Source organism: Triplophysa rosa, linkage group LG8 (genome assembly GCF_024868665.1).
Source record: "Triplophysa rosa linkage group LG8, Trosa_1v2, whole genome shotgun sequence".
Taxonomy (NCBI): Eukaryota; Metazoa; Chordata; class Actinopteri; order Cypriniformes; family Nemacheilidae; genus Triplophysa; species Triplophysa rosa.
The window spans coordinates 2,045,542-2,069,024 of NC_079897.1; the positions used below are offsets into that span (position 1 = coordinate 2,045,542).

Below are 23,483 nucleotides of genomic sequence, written 5' to 3' on the forward strand. Positions count from 1 at the left end.
AGATGCAAAAACGAAGCAACTCCCCTAAACCTAACCATCACCGCAAAACTTGCAAATGAGATTCCTGCGAGATTGTGTCGTCACTTCTTTGTTTGAGATGTTAACTAGAATCAATAAACTTAGAGACTTTAATGTTTCAACTTGAGAGTCCTGAATTGACAAAAGAAAAGCTAAACTTATCCGTAAAGGTGCCGCGTTCCTTGTATTGGATATTTTGGGCCCTCGTCCCCACCCTCCCTGTCCCCAAGTGCTACTTACGTTATAAAAATGATAAAGCTGGCGTACCTGTAATTTTAAAACAGATGGTTTCGTCTTTTGAATATTTATAACAATCAAAACAATTTCTGCGCTGCGTAGCCTCGGGTCATTAATGTGTTAAGTGTTGGGCTTAATGAAACGGAGTCTCAGCTTTTCTTTTTTGAGCAGAATGTACTAAAATAGAAGAAGAACGTGGCGTCGGGGGCAGCGCGCAGAGATCTCAACCTGCAGCTCTGAAAACAGATTGTGAATATGAGTTGCGTTCATAGACTGTACAGCCGAAATCCCCAAAGCAACATCTGCTTCATCTGCATTACAGATTCCTCCGTATATACACTGCTGCTGTGCGTTTCTGGCTCGTTCCACTTGACTTTCATACTCTGTGGCATTTGTTAGAAAGGGACATGCATTCTTTTGGTTTGCCTTATTGCAGAGAGTAGAGATATTTGTGCATGATTTGCATTTCTCCGTTTTTTTATTTTGACGTCAAGATGCCAGCGTATAATGTGTGCACAATGTTATGACAATGCTGTGTGTAGAAGTGAATTGAAATGTCGTTGTTGACTGTCTCTGTCTTGCAGAGTATGATTTCATCAATTGTTAACAGCACTTACTATGCAAATGTGTCTGCCGCGAAGTGTCAAGAATTCGGACGCTGGTATAAACACTTCAAAAAGGCAAAAGATATGATAGGTAAGCACAATCACACCAGACTGTCAAAACTGTTAAAATGACGCATTTGTTGTCCTTTTTTGTTTAATATTTTACGTTAACGTCGCAATGATATTGGCTTGACAAAGCCTGTAAATAAACACTTGCTTATGCTTGCACTTTTTAGTCTTTAGTTTATTCAGTTGCAATGCAGTCGTTGACTTGACGTCGTATGTTAAACAAAACGATTCGATTTGAACTTTTCCAATTGTTCAAATCGGCACCTGTCAGTTGTTTTGCTTCACCTTCTGCCTCTTGTTTCCTCTTCGCACGTTGTTCACTTTTCGACACACTAATGGTTTCTCTCTCTCTCCACACCTGTGAATGCGTGTCTGCGCAGTCGTGCGCCAGCCCTCGCAGCTGGAGGGCTACCTGGGGACATGTGTCCTCCACGACAGTCCACGTGCCACCACGTTAGGTAGGTCACGTGACGCACCACACCGCAGCCCCGGTTGTGGCATTCCTTCCCACTTTTTTCATGAGCCTTGACACAAATGTGACGGCTGGTGGTGTTTTAATGACTCACGGCAGGACCCTTCCATCGGATGACACCAATACGTGCCATGAAACGCGTTGTATACAAGCAACAAACATTCTTATTGTGGCAGTAAATAGTAAATATTTTCTCGAATGTCATGTTTTCTTATGAGGTCCGACACAACACGTATCCGTCCACACTGAAATTAAAAGTATATTTTAGATGCAATATTTGTTGCGTTAGTCTGTCATGTTAATGGTTATTTGCGTGCGGGTTTCGGTGCCATGTTTTGTAAGTGAACCTTTAAGAAGTGGATCACGCGGAGTGCGGCGAGCCGTCTCTCGGCACAGCGGTGAAGAGGCCAGCGCGGGCCAGCTCTCATTCAGAGTCCACCGTACCGCCGGGTTTTACCTCCCTCCCTCCCCCCAACCCACATTCTCTCTCCCATTGTGCCCCTAATCCCAGCCCGCTTTGTGCCGAATTCCAGAGGAGGTTCTCTCTGCGCTCGCAGAACACTTTCTTCAAACCTTTTCGATTTGCATGGAAAAGCGTGCGCCCCCAAGCAGTCCCGAACACCAAAAACACAACCGCGAGCACAGGAATGAGAGGGATTACGGGGAGGGCTTTGGTTATTACCCAATTTTTTCTTTCTTTCTCTCTCTCACTTTTTGGCGATTTTTGAAAAGAACAGCCGTGGCTTTGTGCGCACTGTCAGTTAGACACATGTTTGCGTCCTTGCGGTTATTGTGCGTGTCTCTGGAGAGTTTCCACGCGCTTAATCTGCTTTCTATTTTTTGTTGAAATATTTATATTTTTGGGGATTTGCCATAACGCTTCTTTTGTGCTTCATAAAACCTGTAAGATTGTGATGGAGTTTGTCTCTGGATTTGCTAGATGGTGTTGGGCATCGTTCTGTTGAACTACCTTCAAGTTGTGATGAAATCTTAAAAGTTGTATTACTTTGATTCATTATCATTATTTCTGTGGAACACAAAAGGAAAGGTTTTGAACATTCGAACAGCATTTTTTCAGAATAAGATATAAAAAAACAAAAAATACAACTAAACCAACAATTACAGGCTAACATGATTTTGCTACAGTAATTAGTGTTTTTGTTGTAAAACCATGATTTCATGCTTCGTTTTTGCCACGATTCATTTTTGTAATGGCAGTAATTATGATAAATGGTCATATACTGTAGACAACCTTTTTTGTTTTGTTTTATTCCCAAGGAGCTTGACAAACATGGTCACTGTGAAATAACATTTTTTTCCATTTTTTACAATGACATGAAGCTAATAACACAGATTACATATTTGGACGAACCTTTTCTTCACCTATTACGATATTTTTCCCAGTCTGTTTTCCGGCAATTAATTTGAAGTTGTTTATAACCTAAATTGTTGCTTTATTCCTGTTCGTGCTCAGAGTCGGCCTGCTCGGGCCTTCCAGTTTATATTTAGACTTTCCAAAAATTGCACATTAGTCAGCTTGTGTACCTTGTTTTAGAATTAAAAGCATAAAGGACGAACGTTCTGGCTTGATTTCATTGCTCACATGATCTGGCCATGGACATTATAAACTCATTTCTGCTGCTGCCAATTAATGCAGATACGGGTCACACACTGAGTTCTACAGAGACTCTACAGACTTACTGATGCTCTGGAACAGACTCTGTTTGCATAATTTACACTTAATCACTGTTTTTTAGATTTCAGATTTTTTAGCAATGTAATCACATATGCATCTTTTTGTGCCCGTTTAATATTTCTGCTTATAGCCATGCCCAAGTTACAGAATTGTATAGAGAACTTTATAAACTACTAAGAATTAGTTTTTACTCGGTCATTTTTCAAATACACTCTCAATTGAAACATTTGCTATGATTAAATCAACACAGTCCTGTTGTAATTCTTAACTTATTTCTAAAGTGGCTGGTGTTTTAGTATGATCTGCTTTTGTGCCAGTGATGTTAGGTTTAGGGGTCGAGCTTTTTTAAATCGTACATTTTTGTAAACGAACCAGCCACCCGATAAAACAGTTACCAAATCCATCAAATTGATCAGTTGAATGGTCAAATGTTTTTTCAGATCGATGCACAAATGTAAATGGTATTAATGTCCGTTTCGTTTCTTTGTGTTCTTCTTTACCGATTAACTTGATTTATTACTTGACGCAAGGTTTACTTCAAATGAAAACTTGTCAACAAAATCAATCTCAGCGTCTTGGATTCAATGTAAATGCATTGACGAGCACGTCTTCTCTATGTCCACCTCTCCCGCAGCCGAAATGGACGGTCTGCCTGATCTTTCTCCACCCGGGACCAACCACCTCAGCTTCAGCCAGCAGCCCATCCCGGGCAGCACGGCCGAGCAGCCGCCCTCTCCAGTGCCCCTGTCCCACAGCAGTCAGGCCCCCGGCAGAGCCCAGCTGCCCGGCCTCCACCCCGGCCTGGTGTCCACACCCATCAGCCCCCAGCTGGTGAACCAGCAGATCGTGATGGCTCAGATCCTCAACCAGCAGTACGCCGTCAACCGCCTGCTCGCCCAGCAATCCCTGAGCCAGCAGTACCTGAACCACCCGCCCGTCAACCGCGCGCTCAACAAGCCCCTGGAGACGCAGTTGTCCACCAATGCCGAGGTCTCTATGGAGATCTACCAGTGGGTGAGAGACGAGCTGAAGAGGGCCGGCATCTCTCAGGCGGTGTTCGCTCGTGTGGCGTTCAACAGGACACAGGTACAGAATCCAAACTGCAGTAGACAGCATGACGTTGTGTTCGCTGTGTTGTTTTAGTGGATGCCCTCTTAATTCAGCGACAACGGTCGGATGCTGGCAGTTAGTTTATCTTTTGTTGTTCTCGTCGAAGGATCGTCCGGGAAATTAGGGGTCATCAGGACAAGCAAGCCGGTACTTCCCAAGTCATTTTCTCACAGATGTTCTACCTCGCCGCTCAATCAAAAACTTTACAAACCATCAGCGCTCTGGCAAAGCAGCCGCTCGCTGACTCACGGCTTCGGGTTCGCTTTGACCTTCGTCGCTGCATGTAATCTGTCGGCTGCGCAGAGCCGGGACCGGCGTGCGGGGATAGACGGGCCGAGGATCTGTTTGTTTTAGCCATGCGTGCTAGGGCGAGATTCGTTGTTTGTATTTTCACCCAGTGCAGAATTCTGTTAAAAAATTGAAATCCCAAATTGTAGGACTTTCTTTTTACTGCAGAACGTGAAGGAAGATATTATTATATATAGAATGCCGGTAACCAAACAACATTGAACTGCATTGACTTCCATTACGGACACAGAACAACAGAACAAATATCTTCTTTTGTGTTTCACACAAGAAAGAGGCATATGAGAATAACATGAAGGTGATTAAAATATATATATGTATATTTTTGGGTGAACCCCACAAAGCCATAGCAAACCCTAGAAACCATTGAATTGTTATTAGTGCAATTCCAGCTGAAATCCAGCACCATGACAACTGTCAGGTGAGACAAAGAGAGACGTACCTGGACCCCTGCCAGCGATGGGGGTGGGCCCGGCTCGGTCACACACCGGCACCGCAGCGCGTGAGCGAGTGTTGCGACGATGGAGAGATAATGTGTCAGGACATTCGCCGTATAAACACACTGTAGCTTTGATGTCACGTTTGAGCGATAGGAATCTATAGTGCTCAGAGACAACCTTGAGATATTTTGTGCGCTTTGCAGTTGCGCATTGAAAAATGTCCAACGTGTTTTTGTTAGAGGCCTTCAATATTTATTGTGCATTCTTTTCCTCGTGCGAGTGATGGATGCTTGTGATGGCATGTTGTGGCGTCTGTGAGTCAGAATGTTTATGTGGGTTTGAGAGATTATAGGGACTAAATCACACCCTAAAGGTCCGTGAAACTTTGCGAGGCGCCTAAACGCAGATGGCGCTTGCTTGACATTAATTGCGCTGTCACTTGTTGCACTTTCTCCTGATTGATCTTACTCACGGATCTTACTTCAGTATTTAAACGGCAACTTTAAAAATGAACAAAAATAGGTTATTGAGTACATCGATTGTACTAGTAAGCTTATCATAATTATTTATATTTTAATCTGTCAGATACGATTTAGCTGGAAATGTTTTGATGTCATTTCGTTTCAACACGTACAAAATTAACGTTCAGTTTTCTGTTTCAAACAGAGATGGCGACAGAGAAGCGTGAGTTATGGATTCCAGCTTTAAAGAAGTTTAGTCAAGAAAATGATCATTCTGTCTTTATTTTTTCACCCCCATGTTGTTCTGAACTTGTATGACTTTCTGAAGAACATCCTAGTCGCTCTTTTCTATATAATGGAAGTGAATGGGGACTGGCTCTGTTCAGCTAAGTGCTCATTTAGATTTTACGTGTCGTCTACATTGATGTAGCATGTCTACCAGCGCCGTATTTTATTCCTGAGCTTGTTAAGTTATTTTATCAGCATCAGAAGAGTCATAGACTACTTCTGCCATGTTTGACAGCCCCGGTCCCCATTCACATTCATTATCTGGAAATAAGCCGCTGCAATATTCTTCGACAAATGACTTTTAGTTGTACGTAGATGTTGAAGTGATTTCCACGGTGGGCATCATGCTTTAAACGCTGTCGGGGTCAATTGGAGGACTTCGGTTTTCACGTGAGCCGTAGCTTTAAATGAACTTCTTGTTTTCTTCACGTCTTCCAGGGCCTTCTCTCAGAGATTCTCAGAAAAGAGGAGGACCCCAAGACCGCATCTCAGTCTCTCCTGGTCAACCTGCGAGCGATGCAGAACTTCCTGCAGCTGCCGGAGGCGGAGCGCGATCGCATCTACCAGGATGAGAGGGAGCGTAGTTTGACTGCGGCCTCTGCCATGGGCCCCGCCCCCCTCATTAGCACCCCACCCACACGCCCTGTCCAGGTATCACACTCAGAACACACTACAACAACCCTGACAGACAATAAAGCCGATGAGCCCTGTGTGGAACAGAAGATGTAATGAAAGGGAGTGAGTTTTGATGGTCTTGCATTTATCTTTGCGTCACTCTTAATGTCAGAGTGAAGTTTAATATGAATAATTTGATATTTACATTGACAAGGGATGCTTTTTTACATTTTTATGATGGTAAAACATTTTCTCCTGTCCCAGTTTAAGAGTCAAACTATATGTAATCCATATGTATGTTGATTTCCCCAAAAGGTGTAAAGATTAGGGGTGGGTGGTATGATCTGCATCTTATTTCACGGTACGCTTAATTTGAGCCTATTTGAGCTTAAAACTGTAGAACTGATATTAGAAAACGAATCACTTTGGCTCTCATTTCTAATTGGATGATGGGGTCCAATCATTTAAAGTTATTATAAACAAAGAGGAATTTCGAAAACTGTTCTTTGAGACGTATATAATGTCGTGCTGTATTGCTCAGCCATAGATCATGTTTTTTCTGTGCGACCGAAATGATTACACAAACAGCCTTTACCGATCGCAATACACCCGTTTTAACGAATAAACGTCAAACATCAATAATCGCAAAATGACCATGTCAGTCCACCGCATATCATGACGCACCACATGTCGGAACTCTGCCGTGTTTATGAGTTGTGTCCCTGATGTCCCGAGAGGAAGCGTTTAGTGCAGGACAGAGTCCAGGAAAAGTTTCTTTCACACCCAGCCACTTATCCGGCTCAGAAATCTCGAAGAAGGGCCGGAAGGTATGCAGAACGGTCTCCACCGCGGCCCCTTCAAACGCAGCTGAGTGTGTCTTAGTGGATGGGACACAAAGCCTTCCTGTGTGATGGACTGAGACGAGCTCTTACAAACTCCCACACACACACACACACACACACACACAGAGTGTGTGAAGACCGAAATGTCATCAGCATTCACTCGAGTGTGCGCGTATTAGTGTGTGTGTTCACGCATGCGTGCATCGTGTGTGTGTGTGTGTGCTTGCAAGAAACAGATGCTGTTTTCCTGTTAAGATCCCATTATCAGATGCTTTCGTAACCTGATTATTCAGCAACTGAGTCTTCAGCCTTACACGCTCTACAAAAATCTCTGTAAAAAAAGGTGGTTTTTCTACACATTTTGAAGGGATAGTTTACCCGGAAATTAAAATTCCTTCACACTCATGTCATTTCAAACCTGTATGACTTTCTTTCTTCTGGAGAACACGAAAGATATTTTGAAAAACCACGAAGACATTTCTTGAAATATCTTCTGTTGTGTTCTAGAGAAGAAAGAGTCATGATGGTAAATAAATGATGAGAGATTCAGGTTTTCCGTTGAACATCCGCTGGGCTAACGGCTCATCATTTGTCCATCAGTTACGTTGGGGTAAAAGATGACCGGCAAAGAATGTAATGTATTTTGATGCATGCCAGGATGAAAGTGGCAGATACGAGTGAGACGTTCACAGGATTTTGGGCTGTAAATCAGCAGGGTGGCACGTCTGGCGGCGCTGCGTGGCTTTTATGGCGCCTATAAAAACAGATGTGCAGGTACAGTATGTCTCTCACATACGGTAATGGATCGTCTGAGCGCGTGCGGGTTTGCACACCCTCATTCTTTTATAATTAGATATGGTCAAAGAATAATTCAACATAGACGTTGATGCTTTACATGTAAATGACTGCTAAAGGTTTTGTTGAATGTCTTTTCGCTGGTTGTGTGTTGGGATTCTGGGGGCCTTAAAAGTGAAGAGCGTGAAGTTAGTCAGCTGCAGAAATCACATGTCATGGCTTTTACTCATGGTATTACTAGAGGATGTAAGTCAACGTTTGATTTAAAATGTTTGAATATATTATATTTTAGTTTTTTGTCTCATGCCTTTGTGTGTGTGTGTCTCTTTGTGTCCACAGCCCAGAAGAGAGGAGTGTAACAATATTCGACCCGAGGACTGGAATCCCAGAATTCCAGTGGGTATCTCTCCTGTGAGTGTATACAGCATGGTACAGTACAACATTTATCAAAATAGTCACGATATTGTTTACATTGTTTACTTTATTTTCTGCAACAAAAAAAATATTTCATTGTGCATTAATGTATTTTAAAAGTTTTTTTTGTCAGTAAATGCCAAAATGTGAATAAGGATTAATAATGTTGTTAGTTCACGTTAACAAATGCTTTTAGTAATATTAGCAAATAAAACCAATAGATTGTATGGATAGAAATGAAATTTAATGTACTTTATGCATATTTGTTTTTTTTTGAGCTCTTAAATGAACGTTATTATTTTATGTATTACACCTTTATATGATATGCAAATATCTGTGATGTCATAACTGTCTGCTTCTATAGACCATTTTGCAAGAAGTAAGCAACATTGAAATACACAAGAAAATACAACCAAGGGAACATTTAAAAAACGAATCAAGCTGTTAACTGAATAATAAAACATACAGAGGCACAACAGTGTTGTTGACATACTTCAAAATGGTCTATACTCATTTTAAATTGAAAAAGTTTGGATTCACAGTTAAATTCATGATGTGAATATTTTAGAGACCGTATAAAACAACATAGCATGCTCAAATTGTGCACAGAAAAGTATGATTCAAATTTGATGTAAATCTGATACCAGTGATTGGTCGTCCAGCACTACAATCTGATTGGTTGATAGAAATCTTTTTTTTTAAAATCAGGGATAAAAGGCGATCCTTGGGAAACCACGTTAAGCATCTTTCCTGTCCGTTGTGTTGTTTTTTGTGTGCTCAGGTAAAGCCCAACTCTCTGTCATCCGAGTGGAATGGAAAGTCTGAAAGCTGCGTGTTAAACATCAACTCCTCCATCTATGATGAGATCCAGCAGGAGATGAAGAGGGCCAAAGTGTCCCAGGCCATGTTTGCCAAGGTCGCTGCTTCGAAGAGTCAGGTAGAGATCGCGTAACAAAGGTGCAAAACGTGCCATCGATGAAACATGTTCAGTCTTTGTTTACGTACGGTCTAAGCGAGACAGATAGTGAGATAAAAAAGCAGAGGTTTGTTAAGCCTCCGGCTCGTCGCACCGCCTCAATGACTTATCCTGCGTTGTTTTGGGTTCGTGAACGGCGGGCGGTGTTGCAACATAAAACAAATGTGTTTATATAATTCCAGAACGTAAAGACGCCGCTGTTATCTCACAAAGCGGGCAGCTAGCGCTGAACACAGGCCTCTTTGAGAGACATTACGGGCTCCTTCAGTCTATTAAAACTAATTAAAGAAACGCGAGGCAAGCCCCGTTATTAAAGGTTTCGCATATCTACGTGCACACTTAAAGATTTTCCAGAATTACATCTGACGGAGGGAGAAAAGCGAATAAAAGCCCTAAATTATCTGGAAATATCAGCAGGTTTTCGCTGATTGCGCTGATTATAGTGCCAGATACTTTTGTTTTGACCAAATTACAGTTGGATGCACAAACCACTGTTTTTGTTGAAGAGTTCAAAGCCGAGGTGGGTGGGGGAGAGAACAGACAAGCCAGGGCGTTTATGTTTTCTGACGAAGCGATGGTTGGAGAGAAAAGACCCCCGTCTCTGTCTCTCTCGCCCTGCCGGAGCCTGCGTGCTCCATTCATGGCTGGTGTGAATGCGAATTGAGCTGCAGATAAGAACTCTGCTAATTACGCCACTGAAAAAGGGGCCTGGGAGAGCACTTATCTCCGGCTCCATCTCGTAATGTGCGCTCCCCGGGCAGCTGGCGCCCCCCTCGTTCTCTTTCCCAGCCCCCTCCGCGGGGCCCGTGGGGGCCGCCGGCTGAATGTCCGGCCGGTGCCGAGCGCCTGCTGGTGCAGATTCGGGTGGCGACGTTTTTTGAATTGTCGTCCAATTGATTGTGGTTACGAGATGAACGCGCGTGTCGTAATTACCAACTCGTCGAACCTAAAGGTGCAATCTGTAACTTTAGTCTCTCTGTTGCCATCTCTGGTTGAAACGTAAAATTGCAGGTTGATTTCAACACAGTTTGTTTACTTACTTACGTAGCTGATGCTTGTTTTTTAGCAAAAAAAGTCTTGAATTGAAATAGGAACTGCATTAAAAAAAAAAGAGAAGCAGCACGTGTTTCCTTGCATGTATGACCGTCCCTTTCACCCCCCGCCTGTCTAAAGGCTCTCGGGGGTCCTGGACTGCGAGTCCTGGGAGGCGTTTAACTGTACGGTTTTCGGTCGTCGGATTAATTGGCGCGGTGGCCTCTGCCGTCCGAGCAGGAATGCGTGGTCGTGGCGGAAAGAGATTTCAGCAGCACTAGCTGTTTGAGATCTGGCACAGACCCTGGAATCGGCTTCCGCAACCATGGGGCTGTAGGCTCAACCTCGCCCGGCCGTCTGTGAGAGCGACGGAGAGAGGGAGGAGACGGGAGGTGCAGCGGTCGTCCCCCGGGCTTTAAAAGCCGTAAACACAGGGTTCCAGGGGGTTAAAGAGAATTGTCACGTGTGTACGAGCGTGTGTACCTGCTTGCAGTTGTGTTCGTGTGTGTGTGTGTGTGCTGGGGGATGGGTACTGGATCGGAGCCATGCGTCCCCCTCTCTGGGCACGAATCCATACAGGACACGAGTGCCAGGCTTTATCTGTTTGGTGGCACTTTCATATTCTGAGTAGCATTTCAATTAATTTCTCCTCCAGCACCACTGAAACGCTCTCATTTCTACACTGGATCGCAGCTTGTACAGTGAGAAAGAAACGCATCGAGTGTATATTCTTCTTGTCGGGTGCGGCGTGCGCAAAATCGCAGCGTTTTGGGGATGAACGCAAGCTGTCGAGTTGCACCACCACGATGCCAACGTGTTGCCAGGGCGTTGCTACGGATTTTAAAAGGACAGTGCATGTAATGTGCACATTTCTTGTGTCTGTTGGAATTTGGAATAACGTGTAGAAATAGTAATAGTGACGCTTGCCTTAGCAAAGACCCTAATGAAGACATGACAGCACTGAATTGGCATTCAGAGAGCACTGCTGGTGCTGAGCGAGAGAGAGAGAGAGAGAGAGGGGTTATGGGAGCTGTGTTGACATCCTCTGATGGTGAACACAATCACGGCCCCTGCTGTCAAATGACAAGCACCTTAGATCTCGGAGCAATTCCCTCAGTTTGACCTCTCTCTCTCCGTCTTTCTCTCTCTCTCTCTCCCTGTCTTTCTCTCTCTCTCTCTCTCTCTCTCTCTCGCTCGCTCGCTCTCTCCTGGAAGAGGCTGTGGTAATTAGCGGGGCTCTAATGAGACAGAATGTCGGTGATCTGCAGCAGTAGAGGGGGGCAGGCGATAGGCCGGTGTGTGTATGAGGGGGGGTAGAGGAGGGTGCACCATCTGTCACCGAGCGCCTGGCTCGCCCATCTCTGGGGGGGTAACAGGGAGTTGAGAAGAATGAAGGAGAGATTAAAAACGAGTAAGGTACATGTAACCGGATATCAAATCGATAAGAAATTGTAACATTTTATGTGGCGATAAACCGATATTGACCAAGCGATGGGTGATGTTCGACGATGCGATGGCTGTTCATTCAATTGTAATCAAATTCACAATTCACAAAATATAATCGAAATAATGTGTGGATGACTGTTTGTATGTTATTTGACAGTCCGGAGAACAGTGACGTGATGGATGCAGCTTTTATCACCGATGACACAACTGAGGAACTCGCAGCTATAACAAAAGCCTGCAAACCATTTTTCAAAGCTGGAGAAGGCAACACGATACGTTTAAGAGCATTAAGGGAACGTAAACTTTTCAACAGGATGATGTGTGTAAATTGTTGTAATTTTGCCTTTTGGGAAATATGTAAACATCTCACTGCCCTTCAGAAGTTACATAATACATCACATATTTCCCAGAACGCAACATAAATGGCTCGCGGATTCCACAAGGGCTATGTAAACTTTTTAAAGCACAATCGGATCTCGTACCCAAGGGCATCAACATTTTACCATCCTCTTCCCTCTAATACCACCCGCCTTAAACAAATCAGGGTTCACGTGATGTCAGTCCCACCGCTAACTTCCTGTTTTAACAGGAAATGCATCATTGAATCATTTTAATAGCGGTGGGTGGGGGGGGTCTCGCAGCATCAGCGTGTTTGAGTAGCAGGTGTGGTCTCGTTGTGTTCCCCCTCCGCACCTAAATTGCATTTATTTGGCCTGTATTTACCGGGCAGGTCTAGACGTATCGTCTGCCGCTCATCTGTATTTGCTTTCATTAAGGAACGTGAACCCCAAAGCTGGATGCAAATGAAATGACGCTTCTATAGGGAAGATTCCTTTCTTGCTTGCTATACCAGCACCCCTATAAGTTTACACAGAATATGTAGTTTTCATTATGGCGCTTCATTTTGAAAAGTTGTTTGTTTATGGTTATGAATTCGTCCGCCTCACAGGGGCTCGGCAGATGGGAGCGCCGTGCCTCTGAGAGCAGAAATAAGGCCATGACTGTTTATTAATTGATTTATTTATTTATCTGGCTGCCTGGTTATTAGGTTGCCTGGGAAACAGCTGCAGTTCCCCTGTATTATTAAAGACACAATATTCCTGAACCGGGGACCCAGATGTCTGAGAAATTAATTTTGCGTAAGATTTATCGCACAACAGCCAGACCTCACCCAGAGAAGAACGCTTTTTCTTGTCGTTTAATGGACGGAGGAATTCGCTTCTTGTTTGTTGTTACACCGCCACCCCCCCCCCCCGATGACCACAACACACTTGACACCGTCTCTCGGCTATCATCCATTTGTTTATTCCTTTCCTCGCTCCTCTCTTTCTCTCGCTCTCTCTCTCTCTCTCTCTCTCTCTCTCTCTCTCTCTCTCCTCTCTCTCTCTCTCTCTCTCTCTCTCACTCTCTCTCTCTCTCTCTTCTCTCTCTCTCTCACTCTCTCTCTCTCTCTCTCTCTCTCTCTCTCTCTCTCTCTCTCTCTCTCTCTCTCTCTCTCTCTCTCTCTCATCTCTCTCTCTCATCTTCATCTCGCTCTCTCCTCTTCCCTTCTGTCTCTGTCTCTCTCTCTCTCTCTCTCTCTCTCTCTCTCTCTCTCTTCTCTCTCTCTCTCTCTTCTCTCTCTCTCTCACTCTCCCTCTCTCTCTCTACTCTCTCTCTCTCTCTCTCTCTCTCTCTCTTCTCTCTCTCTCCTCACTCACTCACTCTCACTCACTTTCACTCACTCTTCACTCACTCACTCTACTCACTCCTCATCTCACTCACTCACTCACTCTCTCACTCTCACTCACTCACTCACTCACTCACTCACCTTTCACTCACTCACTCATCTTCACTCACTCACTCACTCACTCACTCACTCACTCACTCACTCACTCACTCACTCACTCCACTCACTCACTCCACTCACTCACTCACTCCCTCACTCACTCACTCACTCACTCACTCACTCACTCACTCACTCACTCACTCACTCACTCACTCACTACTCACTCACTCACTCACTCACTCACTACTCACTCACTCACTCACTCACTCACTCACTCACTCACTCACTCACTCACTCACTCACTCACTCACTCACTCACTCACTCACTCACTCACTCACTCACTCACTCACTCACTCACTCACTCACTCACTCACTCACTCACTCACTCACTCACTCACTCACTCATCTAATCATCACTCACTCACTCACTCACTCACTCACTCACTCACTCACTCACTCACTCACTCACTCACTCACTCACTCACTCACTCACTCACTCACTCACTCACTCCACTCACTCACTCACTCACTCACTCACTCACTCACTCACTCACTCACTCACTCACTCACTCACTCACTCACTCACTCACTCACTCACTCACTCACTCACTCACTCACTCACTCACTCACTCACACTCTCACTCACTCACTCACTCACTCACTCACTCACTCACTCACTCACTCACTCACTCACTCACTCACTCACTCACTCACTCACTCACTCACTCACTCACTCACTCACTCACTCACTCACTCACTCACTCACTCACTCACTCACTCACTCACTCACTCACTCACTCACTCACTCACTCACTCTCGTCTCTCTTCTCTCTCTCGCTCTCTCCTTCTCTCGCTCTCTCCTCTCTCGCTCTCTCGCTCTCTCCCTCTCTCTCTCTCTCTCTCTCGCCCTCTCTCTCTCCTCTCTCGCTTCTCTCTCTCTCTCTCTCTCCTCTCTCCTTCTCTCGCTCTCTCTCTTCTCTCCTCTCTCTCTCTCTCTCCCTCTCTCTCTCTGCTCTCTCTCTCCCCTCTCTCTCTCTCGCTCTCTCTCATCTCTCGCTCTCTCTCTCTCTGCGCTCTCTCTGCTCTCTCTCTCTCTCTCTCTCTCTCTCTCTCTCTCTCTCTCTCTCTCTCTCTCTCTCTCTCTCTCTCTCTCTCTCTCTCTCTCTCTTTCTCAGATCCAAGTTGTGATGAAATAAATTAAGCTGGCCGTTGTAAAGTTGATAATATGATTTTTGAGGAGCTGTGTCAAACTCATATCTTCTCACTCTCTCTCGCCTCACTCTCTCACTTTCCATGTAAATAAGTATTGGTAGGGTGGCCTGGGGGTGGCATTTGTGTTGATAAGGTAATGATAGTTAGATGGTCCTCGACTCTTCTTCTCCTCTCTCTCGCTCCTCTTTCCTCTCTTCTTTTCTCTCTCTCTCTCTCTCTCGTCTCTCTCTTTCTCACTCTCTTATCTCGCTCTCTCTCTCTCTCTCTCTCTCTCTCTCTCTCTCTCTCTCTCTCTCTCTCTCTCTCTCTCTCTCTCTCTCTCTCTCTCTCTCTCTCTCTCTCTCTCTCTCTCTCTCTCTCTCTCTCTCTCTCTCTCGTCTTCTCTCTCTCTCTCTCTCTCTCTCTCTCTCTCTCTCTCTCTCTCTCTCTCTCTCTCTCTCTCTCTCTCCCTCTCTCTCTCTCTCTCTCTCTCTCTCTCTCTCTCTCTCTCTCTCTCTCTCTCTCTCTCTCTCTCTCTCTCTCTCTCTCTCTCTCTCTCTCTCTCTCTCTCTCTCTCTCTCTCTCTCTCTCTCTCTCTCTCTCTCTCTCTCTCTCTCTCTCTCTCTCTCTCTCCTCTCTCTCTCTCTCTCTCTCTCTCTCTCTCTCTGCTCTCTCTCTCTCTCTCTCTCTCTCTCTCTCTCTCTCTCTCTCTCTCTCTCTCTCTCTCTCCTCTCTCTCTCTCTCTCTCTCTCTCTCTCTCTCTCTCTCTCTCTCTCTCTCTCTCTCTCTCTCTCTCTCTCTCTCTCTCTCTCTCTCTCTCTCTCTCTCTCTCTCTCTCTCTCTCTCTCTCTCTCTCTCTGTCTCTCTCTCTCTCTCTCTCTCTCTCTCTCTCTCTCTCTTTCTCTTTCTCTTTCTCTCTCTCTCTCTCTCTCTCTCTCTCTCTCTCTTTCTCTTTCTCTCTCACCTAGAGGTGGCCTGCACTCGCTCACTTGCTCACTCACTCACTTACTCACTATGTGTCTCTCACTTACTCTATCTCGCTTGCTTGCTCTCTCTCTTGTTCTGTTTTACTTTTTTTAGCTGAATCTCACTCTCTCACTCTTGGGTTGTTAACATATTATTAGTTAGAGGTTGTCCTCTCTCACTCACATACACACACTCTCTCTCTTTCTCTTTCTGTCTGTTTGTTATTGCTAGAGTAGACTTACATACATCTCTCTCTCTCTCTCTCTCTCTCTCTCTCTCTCTCTCACTCTGGTGTTTGGTAAGGTATTGTTAGAGGTGGCCCGTACTCTCGCTCTCTCCTCGAACAGACCACACAGGGCTTGTTCTGAGGCCCATTCTCACTAATCTGATCAGGCAGGCAAATACGCCGGGAAAAGCAGCTTTAATGATCCCCCTAATTACCTCAAGTCAATACCAACTGTATTATTAGACTCCGGGAAAATATTCCATTAGGGTCCCCCCCGCGGGACTCCCGCACGTAGCGGTGTCACGCGCCGCGCGCCCCCATGCTTGTAATTAATTTTATTTACACACGCAGGAATGCACAAGGTCGCACCTGCAGCCCGGAGCCGCCTCGCCCGGCCCCCGACTTGCCCGTTTAATCAGATCTGTCATAATTACCATTCTGCATGTATCTGACACACGCTGCGAAATATTTCAATTAAACTGCAGCCAATGGCTGCCGCAGACGCCGCTCCGCTCGCCCACGGCAGACGGGCGACGCGTTCCGTCCCGTATTCATGCACGTGACCATCAATCAGACTCTTAGTTACAAAGTTTTTTCATTGCAACTTTTAGGATATCAACATATCAGTGATTCAAAGTATGTTTAGCATGTAGAGTATATTCTAGACCTTAACTCTTAACATCATCGAGCATGTATCCCAGAAGAGTAAAGTCTGCTTCTAGGTGTAATTTTATAGCCATAAATAAAATGTTTGATCTTTCTTTTCTTAATAGTCCAGCTGTGCTTGTGCCACGATTAGAGAGAAGATAGGGAAATAATGAAATAATGGTGGCGGGCCAAAAAGAGATCTGCCAAAAAGAAAAACTGTAAATCACTGGACTATGAGATCATTGCTTATCAACTGTATAAAGACAGATAATACTTTCCATCTGCCGTAAGAAAGGTTGACTTCCGGTCTGTGTTTGATTATAATATAACACTTTAATTTATAGTAATATTATTTAGATTATATTGTATTACGTTGGGGCCTCATAACGTTTGTTTATGTCGTTGCCGCTGAAACCGTCTATATAGCTTCCATCTTTATATAGCTGATCACTTAAGTTAATGCAAAGATCGTAAATGTACTATTAAAGTTAATAAAAGGGTAGACTTGATTTTTTTGACTAGGACACCTGCATGAAAATGCATCTCTTGGTTTAATAGCTTCAGTAAATTTCTGGTAAATATTGTATAAAAATGTGTTTGTTAACCTCAGAGCAAAGTGTGTCTCGATCGCTGTAATTAAATAGTTTCGTATCACAAAAATAACATCCACCCACTCTTCAGTTATTAGAATCAACCTGAATGAAACTCTGACCCCTGCGTTGCATTCGCCAAACATCCGTCAAAACTTTTCTCCCCGCGTGAAAGTCTCTGTCATTGAAGTTAATGACTTGATAATATTTTCACCGTTTCAAAACAAACTTGTGTGTTAATTCGGAGTGCTGTTGGAGCTGACATGTACAATTTGCAGGTTTTATGCAGTTTTAATCTATAATTCAATAAGATCAGGCATGATTTATCTGCTTAATTACTCTCTGATATTAGCAATTAAACCCCAGCTTTGAATTAAATCTCAATCACACGCTTGTAATTGATGGACTAGCGCATCTCATAGGTTTGCGCGTGTGCGCCGGGCTCCTCGCAGGCTCGCTGCTCATCGTTTGAATTATGTTAGGATCAACCTACTTAAACTTTACTGCGTTCTGCTCTGTTGCTTCCCTTTTGCTGTTTCATTTTCTCCGCTTTATTGAAAACGTTGACCCAGCTACAGGCCATGAAAATAACTTCAGTTCTTCCGCTTCTTTCCAGAGTTGATGTCATACCGGCGGGCACAATCTTTTTAGGCCCCGGAGTTGATGTAACACAGCGATGTGTTTTGCCACAGATGTTGTCAGTTAAGCTCTGACGAAGGAGAGTCATCTTTTTAGCGGATGTACCGCAGGTGTTTTGTTATATTAGCAGTGGATTGCTCTATTTTAAACATTCTATTTTTGTGTACTTGAATACTTTTTGACGCCATTGTCTGGAACGTTCACACGCCACGTAGAGATGGTGTGAATCATTTATGCTGCTTATCAGGTTTTGCACAGTGCAGCTCTCCGAACAGCGAGATTTCTACACAGATAGATAAATAGATAACAGACAGACGTTAATAGTCCTTGAGGCCTAACCAGCAATGTACATTCACGTTGCAATGACACCAGACAAGACCAAACACATCACACACGTAAGCGATATTTATAGCGTCCCTCTCTATAGGACCGATGTAATATTCACAATATTGAACAGCTAATATTTGGGCTAATATGATTCTTCCTTTTCACAGAATTGAGACAGTCATGATTCGTCTGATGGCAGGTCTGCTTTATTTTTATTAACGCCAACCATTTAATTTCTTCAACAATTAATTTGCAGCATCACTCAGACACGTTAATAGAAGTCTTTCGTCGATTCAAATGTTTTCATAAAATATACAGTATGTACAGTAGATATTTGTTAGTGGTTTCAAGGAAGAAAGAGGTTTACTTTATTATAGTTATAAATACCGTACACGTATTTTTTACAATATTTTAAAATAATTGTTTAACCATTTAGGAATCCATTTATTGAAATGGTTGGCAAGTAAGAAAATAAGCTTCAGCGGGGAATCCGGACTGTTTTAATGCACGTTTAAGGATGGAAGGTGGTTGAGTATTGTATCGGAGGCAGTAGATTTGTGTTTGCTTGACGGCATCTGTGGGTCTCTCACGTGTTTGTTAAAGGTTCATCTGGGGCACTGGCCTGCTTTTCTCTTCTGCCCTGCCAAGAGCATTTGAATAATACCGGGAGCTGAGCTGCGTTATTTGCATAGCAAGATATCCAAAAAGGCTGTCCGTTCTCTGCCTATTTTTGGCCCGCTTATTTTTTTTTGCTTATTGTTGCAGAAGATTCACATATGCTGCGCGAGCGCATTAATATATTTCAGCCGACAGATGGACTTGACGCGCACGCGGCGCTTCCAATTCCTTCGCTCGTACATCCGCACGCATCCGTTGGAAGGCCCCGCGCACAGGCGAAAAACAGGTTTGAACATACTGTATTATCTTTTGAATTGATCTGCATGACACTGTCTGCCAGAGCTGACTCCGTGCCAGTTTCAGAAGGGGCGGTGGAGCGGCGAACAATGATGCTTTTGTCTGTTAAACGCCGCAGCCCTCTGCCTGACATCAAGATGTTTGTTTCTAGCTTTTGTGTTACACTTCGATTCGCTCAAGACCGAAGCCATAACAGTGGATTAGCATCTTTATTTAAACACAATCCAAAAGGGGGAAATGGAAAGAATCGTGCATTAACAGCTGACCCCAGACGGGCGAGCGTCGTTGGTTTTTATACAGGTCTGTGAGGGCCGTATCTGTCGAGAAACTGGCTGACTTGTGATGTGATGACTGATAAGCAAACAGCCGTTGTGTAGAGGGCAGAGCGCTGACCTGGACACAGCGGCGGCTCATCTTGATAACATTCTGGCTCTTAATTTACATGCGATTTTAAGAAAATCAAGTCTGTCAAGTGTTCGGATGACGTAGCTGGATTATCTTTCCTATCTCATGTGATATTTGTGTTACTGTAACACTGCCCACATCCTCTGATATGTGAAAGATGGGGCACTTCTCGTTCAACAACCTTTTATTAAAAAAAAGTTTTCATCTTAAAGTGAACTGTAATGTAATGCAGATGTTCGCATGCAGCCGTATGTGACGGTGACCAGAGGGCCCGATTAGAACCGAATGAGGTGATAGAAAGGTGTAGAAGGTGCCATGTGACTGCTAGTATGCGAACTCGATCTCAAGTTTATTATTGTGCTCGCTGGCATCTCGGCCAGGGCGAGGGACATAAACAACACACTGTTCTCTCACAGTAACGTCCTGTGATGCTCTCATTGGCAGCTTGTGACCGTTCGGCCCTCGCAGACACACGCTGTCCCGCTTACTTGAGCGCATCTCGCGCATGAATTCAGGCATTGTGCGCAAGATAAATATTTTTATCAGAATGCCCAACGCTATTTATACCCGTGTACCCAATGGTGCTCTGGTGGGCACTCTCGTCCGCGACCTTTCGACCCGGCCACCGACCGAACAAATGTGGACGTCTGGGTTTGATAGCCTTGTTGAATCTCACATGCTTGGGTCTGATTTTATCTTAACAGCAAAAGAAAACAAGTCGGACAAAAGTTGCAATCTGTAAAATCAATTCGAGCAAGTACACAAACAATCAGTGTCTTAAACTGAAAATAACCATTTGTAATTTGAGCTGCCATGTCAATATTATCGATGTATTATATTGCTGAAGTATTTTCATGTGTAACATTTGTGATGCCCGTAGAGAGGCAAAAGTTATGAATTTGCATCTCGCAAAGCTACAATGTGACTTTTTCTTGAACAATAACAATTATTTCCGTAGCACAATGCAAAAAAACACGTATAGTAGTAAATAGTCGATTTTGTAAGTGAAACAATTGCACTAAATTTAGTGATAATGATGAAACGTACACAGAGAAAAGAAATGCAATTAAAAGTATTTTTTCCTCTGCGTAGGTTTTTATCAACGTCGGTATGTTCCTTGTGTAGTAAATTTGTCCAAAAAACCGAGGAGCATTCACACATTCCGACCAACGGTCTCCGTGTATGACAAGACAGTGGAAGAAATGCAATTGGACAAATACAAATGCGTTTTCGGTCCTGCCGGCCCAGAGAGCATTGCACTGGCTGTGAACATTGCTTCTGAAGCGCTTCGTGAGCAACCCAAAATTGTTTATTGTTTTGTTGTATAATGCATTAACGCTAATACCTCTGTTGACTTTATACGAGTTGACGTGGTGGCCGCGTGTGTTTTGCGTGCGGTGGGATTTGTTTGTGGTTTTATCCGCTCGGCGTTTGCAGATGTTTGATTGAGGATTATTTTGTGATAGTGTGGTTAATGGCTGTGATAAGGTGTGTGTGTTTGAACTGCAGACATCATAGCGGGAGCGAGACTCAAATCCCCACACATGCAAATAATAAAACAGAGCCACAATAAAGGTGGCAGAAGAACAAGGTGAGCTGTGATGAGTTTGTCTCTCTCTCTCTCTCCTGGGCTTTACGTGGCTTTTGGGAGGAGCAGAAACGAGGGACGAGAGAAACGCTGAGTTATCTCTGTCATGCAGCGCTCTGGCTCCTGCTCTTGTGTGTGTGTGTGTGTGTGTGTGTGTGTGTGTGTGTGTGCGTGTGTGTGTGTAATCCTGTGGAAAGGTGCTGCCACACACTGGTCTGGAGATTACAGCATCTCTTTTGTAAGTGTGCCAGGAACACACAGTAGAGCTCACAGCTCGGCTTTATTGACTCTTTCTGTCTGTTTGTTCCCCCAAAACTTGCCTGTAATGTCTAAAAATGCCAATACGAGTAAAGTTTCACACTTGTGTTGCCAATTTTGATACTACAGTATCAAAAGTATGGTGTTTCTTTTTTATAGTATTTCTTCATGTACAGCGTATTTGATGATCAATATTTTGAAAACATTCAGCATTAAAGCCTGTTCTGTTGGGACAAGACCTCCCACATTATAAGTGCGTTGAAGCATGAGGTCTCTTTTATTTTCAGTCATTAATTGAGATACGGGAACACATAAATAACATGTTAGGAATGGTAAACATGAATAAAATGCACAAACTGTCTTTTGAGTAACACCGTTTTTTTAAGTGAAGGGAAGGCACGTTATTAAATGATTGTGGTAAGGTTCTAAAGATAAGTCCAAAATAAGAAGGTGACAATGAGATCATTGGTTAAATAAAGTCTGTTTTTGGCACCTGGAACGCTTCTCGTGAAGACTTTATGCAATAGTAGCAGCAAACATGAATGTGCTACTAAGCACGCTGCTTTATATGAATAAAATAATTGCATTCAAAGATGAAACTGGCATTCAAGTATTTCTCAATTATGTACACATAAAAAATGGTTTTATGTTATTTGACAAATTTCCATATAATTATTCAAGCGAACGGGAACAAAAAAGAGATGGTTCACCGTTGAATCATTTATTCATCCTCCAAGCCTGTATGAATCACTTTTCTTCTGCAGAACACAAAAGAAGATATTTCGAAGAACGTCATCGGAACAACATTGGCCCTTATTGACTTCTATTGTAGGAACACAAAACCACCGAGACATTTCGCAAAAATAGCTTCTTCTGACAAAAGGGTCATGTACCGTTTTTGAATGACATGAGGATGAATAAACGATGACAGAATGTTTATAACAGTGACTGGTGTATTAGACTGAATGTACTCTAAAACAGCGTTTACCGTGTACGTTCTTCATCTGACCATCATGTGTTCTCGCAGGGTTGGCTTTGTGAGCTCCTGCGCTGGAAAGAAGATCCGTCTCCGGAGAACCGGACGCTCTGGGAGAACCTCTCCATGATCCGGCGATTCCTCAGTTTGTCACAGTCGGAACGTGACGCCATATACGAGCAGGAGAGCAACGGAGGACAGCAGCATCACATGGACAGACCCCCGCACCTGATGCACGTGCCCACGGACCCCTTGCAGGTCAGTCTCACACACATAAAAAATATTCAAAAAACAGAATGACTTTTTTTCAGACTTAAACTGTTAAAACTAATCATGTAATGAATAGTTACGACTCTGATCTTGTAAACACGGTTAAAGATATCACACATATTGTGTTTTTGCAAATGAATTCTCTTTAGTTCATTTGAGGTTTTGGGGTGTTGTGTGACTTTGTAAAGCACTTCGTCTCTCTAAACACGTCTCTCTCTCTGTCTCTCGTTGGGTGAGTGAAACAGTCATTAGCAGCATCATTTGTCTGTGTTTAGATATTAAGGACATCTGGCTATTTTGATAAATTCGTCACTATTCAGAATCCATATTTAATCATAAAAATCCCCCAAGTTCTTCCGGTTACAGCTGCATATTTGATCGTATATTATTTTGTTTACTCGCAAACATATGGTCAATCCAAGAAAATAGCATGCGGTGAGGAAAAACATTTTGTCACTTCTATTTTCACCACTTAAGGCAATGAGATCTGCTCACGGCTGGGGACGCTTGAAAGATCCGAGTCTCAAACGCAAACTAGTTTGGAATAATAAAGCCATAGCCGAAGGAAGCCTTGCGGTACAGTCACTTTACTATGGTTAAAGGCTAGCATAAACATCAGAGTTATACTGTTATGTTTTTGAAGCTTTCTACCTAAACATTTACATTACATTTATTCATTTGGCAGACTCTTTTATCCGAAGCGACTTACAACTAGGAGAGCATATAAACATTTTGTCAACACGTTAAACAGTACCGCTAGTTGACAAGGCCATGCTACAAGGAGGATTAAAACTGGAGTAAGCAAAGAAGAGAATGACCAACAATAAAAAAAAAATTCAGACGCAAGACATAGATAGTTATTGGTTAGTCAAATAAATCCAGAACAGGTGTGT

The 23,483-nt window shown here is 43.6% G+C and overlaps 1 protein-coding gene across 4 annotated transcripts in view; it reads left to right on the forward strand.

The window, feature by feature from the left end:
• The window catches only part of LOC130557614 (DNA-binding protein SATB1), a 49,513-nt gene that overhangs the window by 21,085 nt on the left and 4,945 nt on the right, over positions 1-23,483 (forward strand). For 3 of the 4 annotated variants that reach the window (XM_057339536.1, XM_057339540.1, XM_057339537.1), the window contains exons 6-12: positions 840-951; positions 1,310-1,387; positions 3,732-4,183; positions 6,141-6,353; positions 8,294-8,383; positions 9,150-9,305; positions 22,372-22,578. In XM_057339536.1, coding sequence (XP_057195519.1) covers positions 840-951; positions 1,310-1,387; positions 3,732-4,183; positions 6,141-6,353; positions 8,294-8,383; positions 9,150-9,305; positions 22,372-22,578 — 1,308 coding nt within the window. The remainder of the gene's footprint in view (positions 1-839; positions 952-1,309; positions 1,388-3,731; positions 4,184-6,140; positions 6,354-8,293; positions 8,384-9,149; positions 9,306-22,371; positions 22,579-23,483) is intronic. The other variant, XM_057339538.1, reaches the window with a different exon arrangement.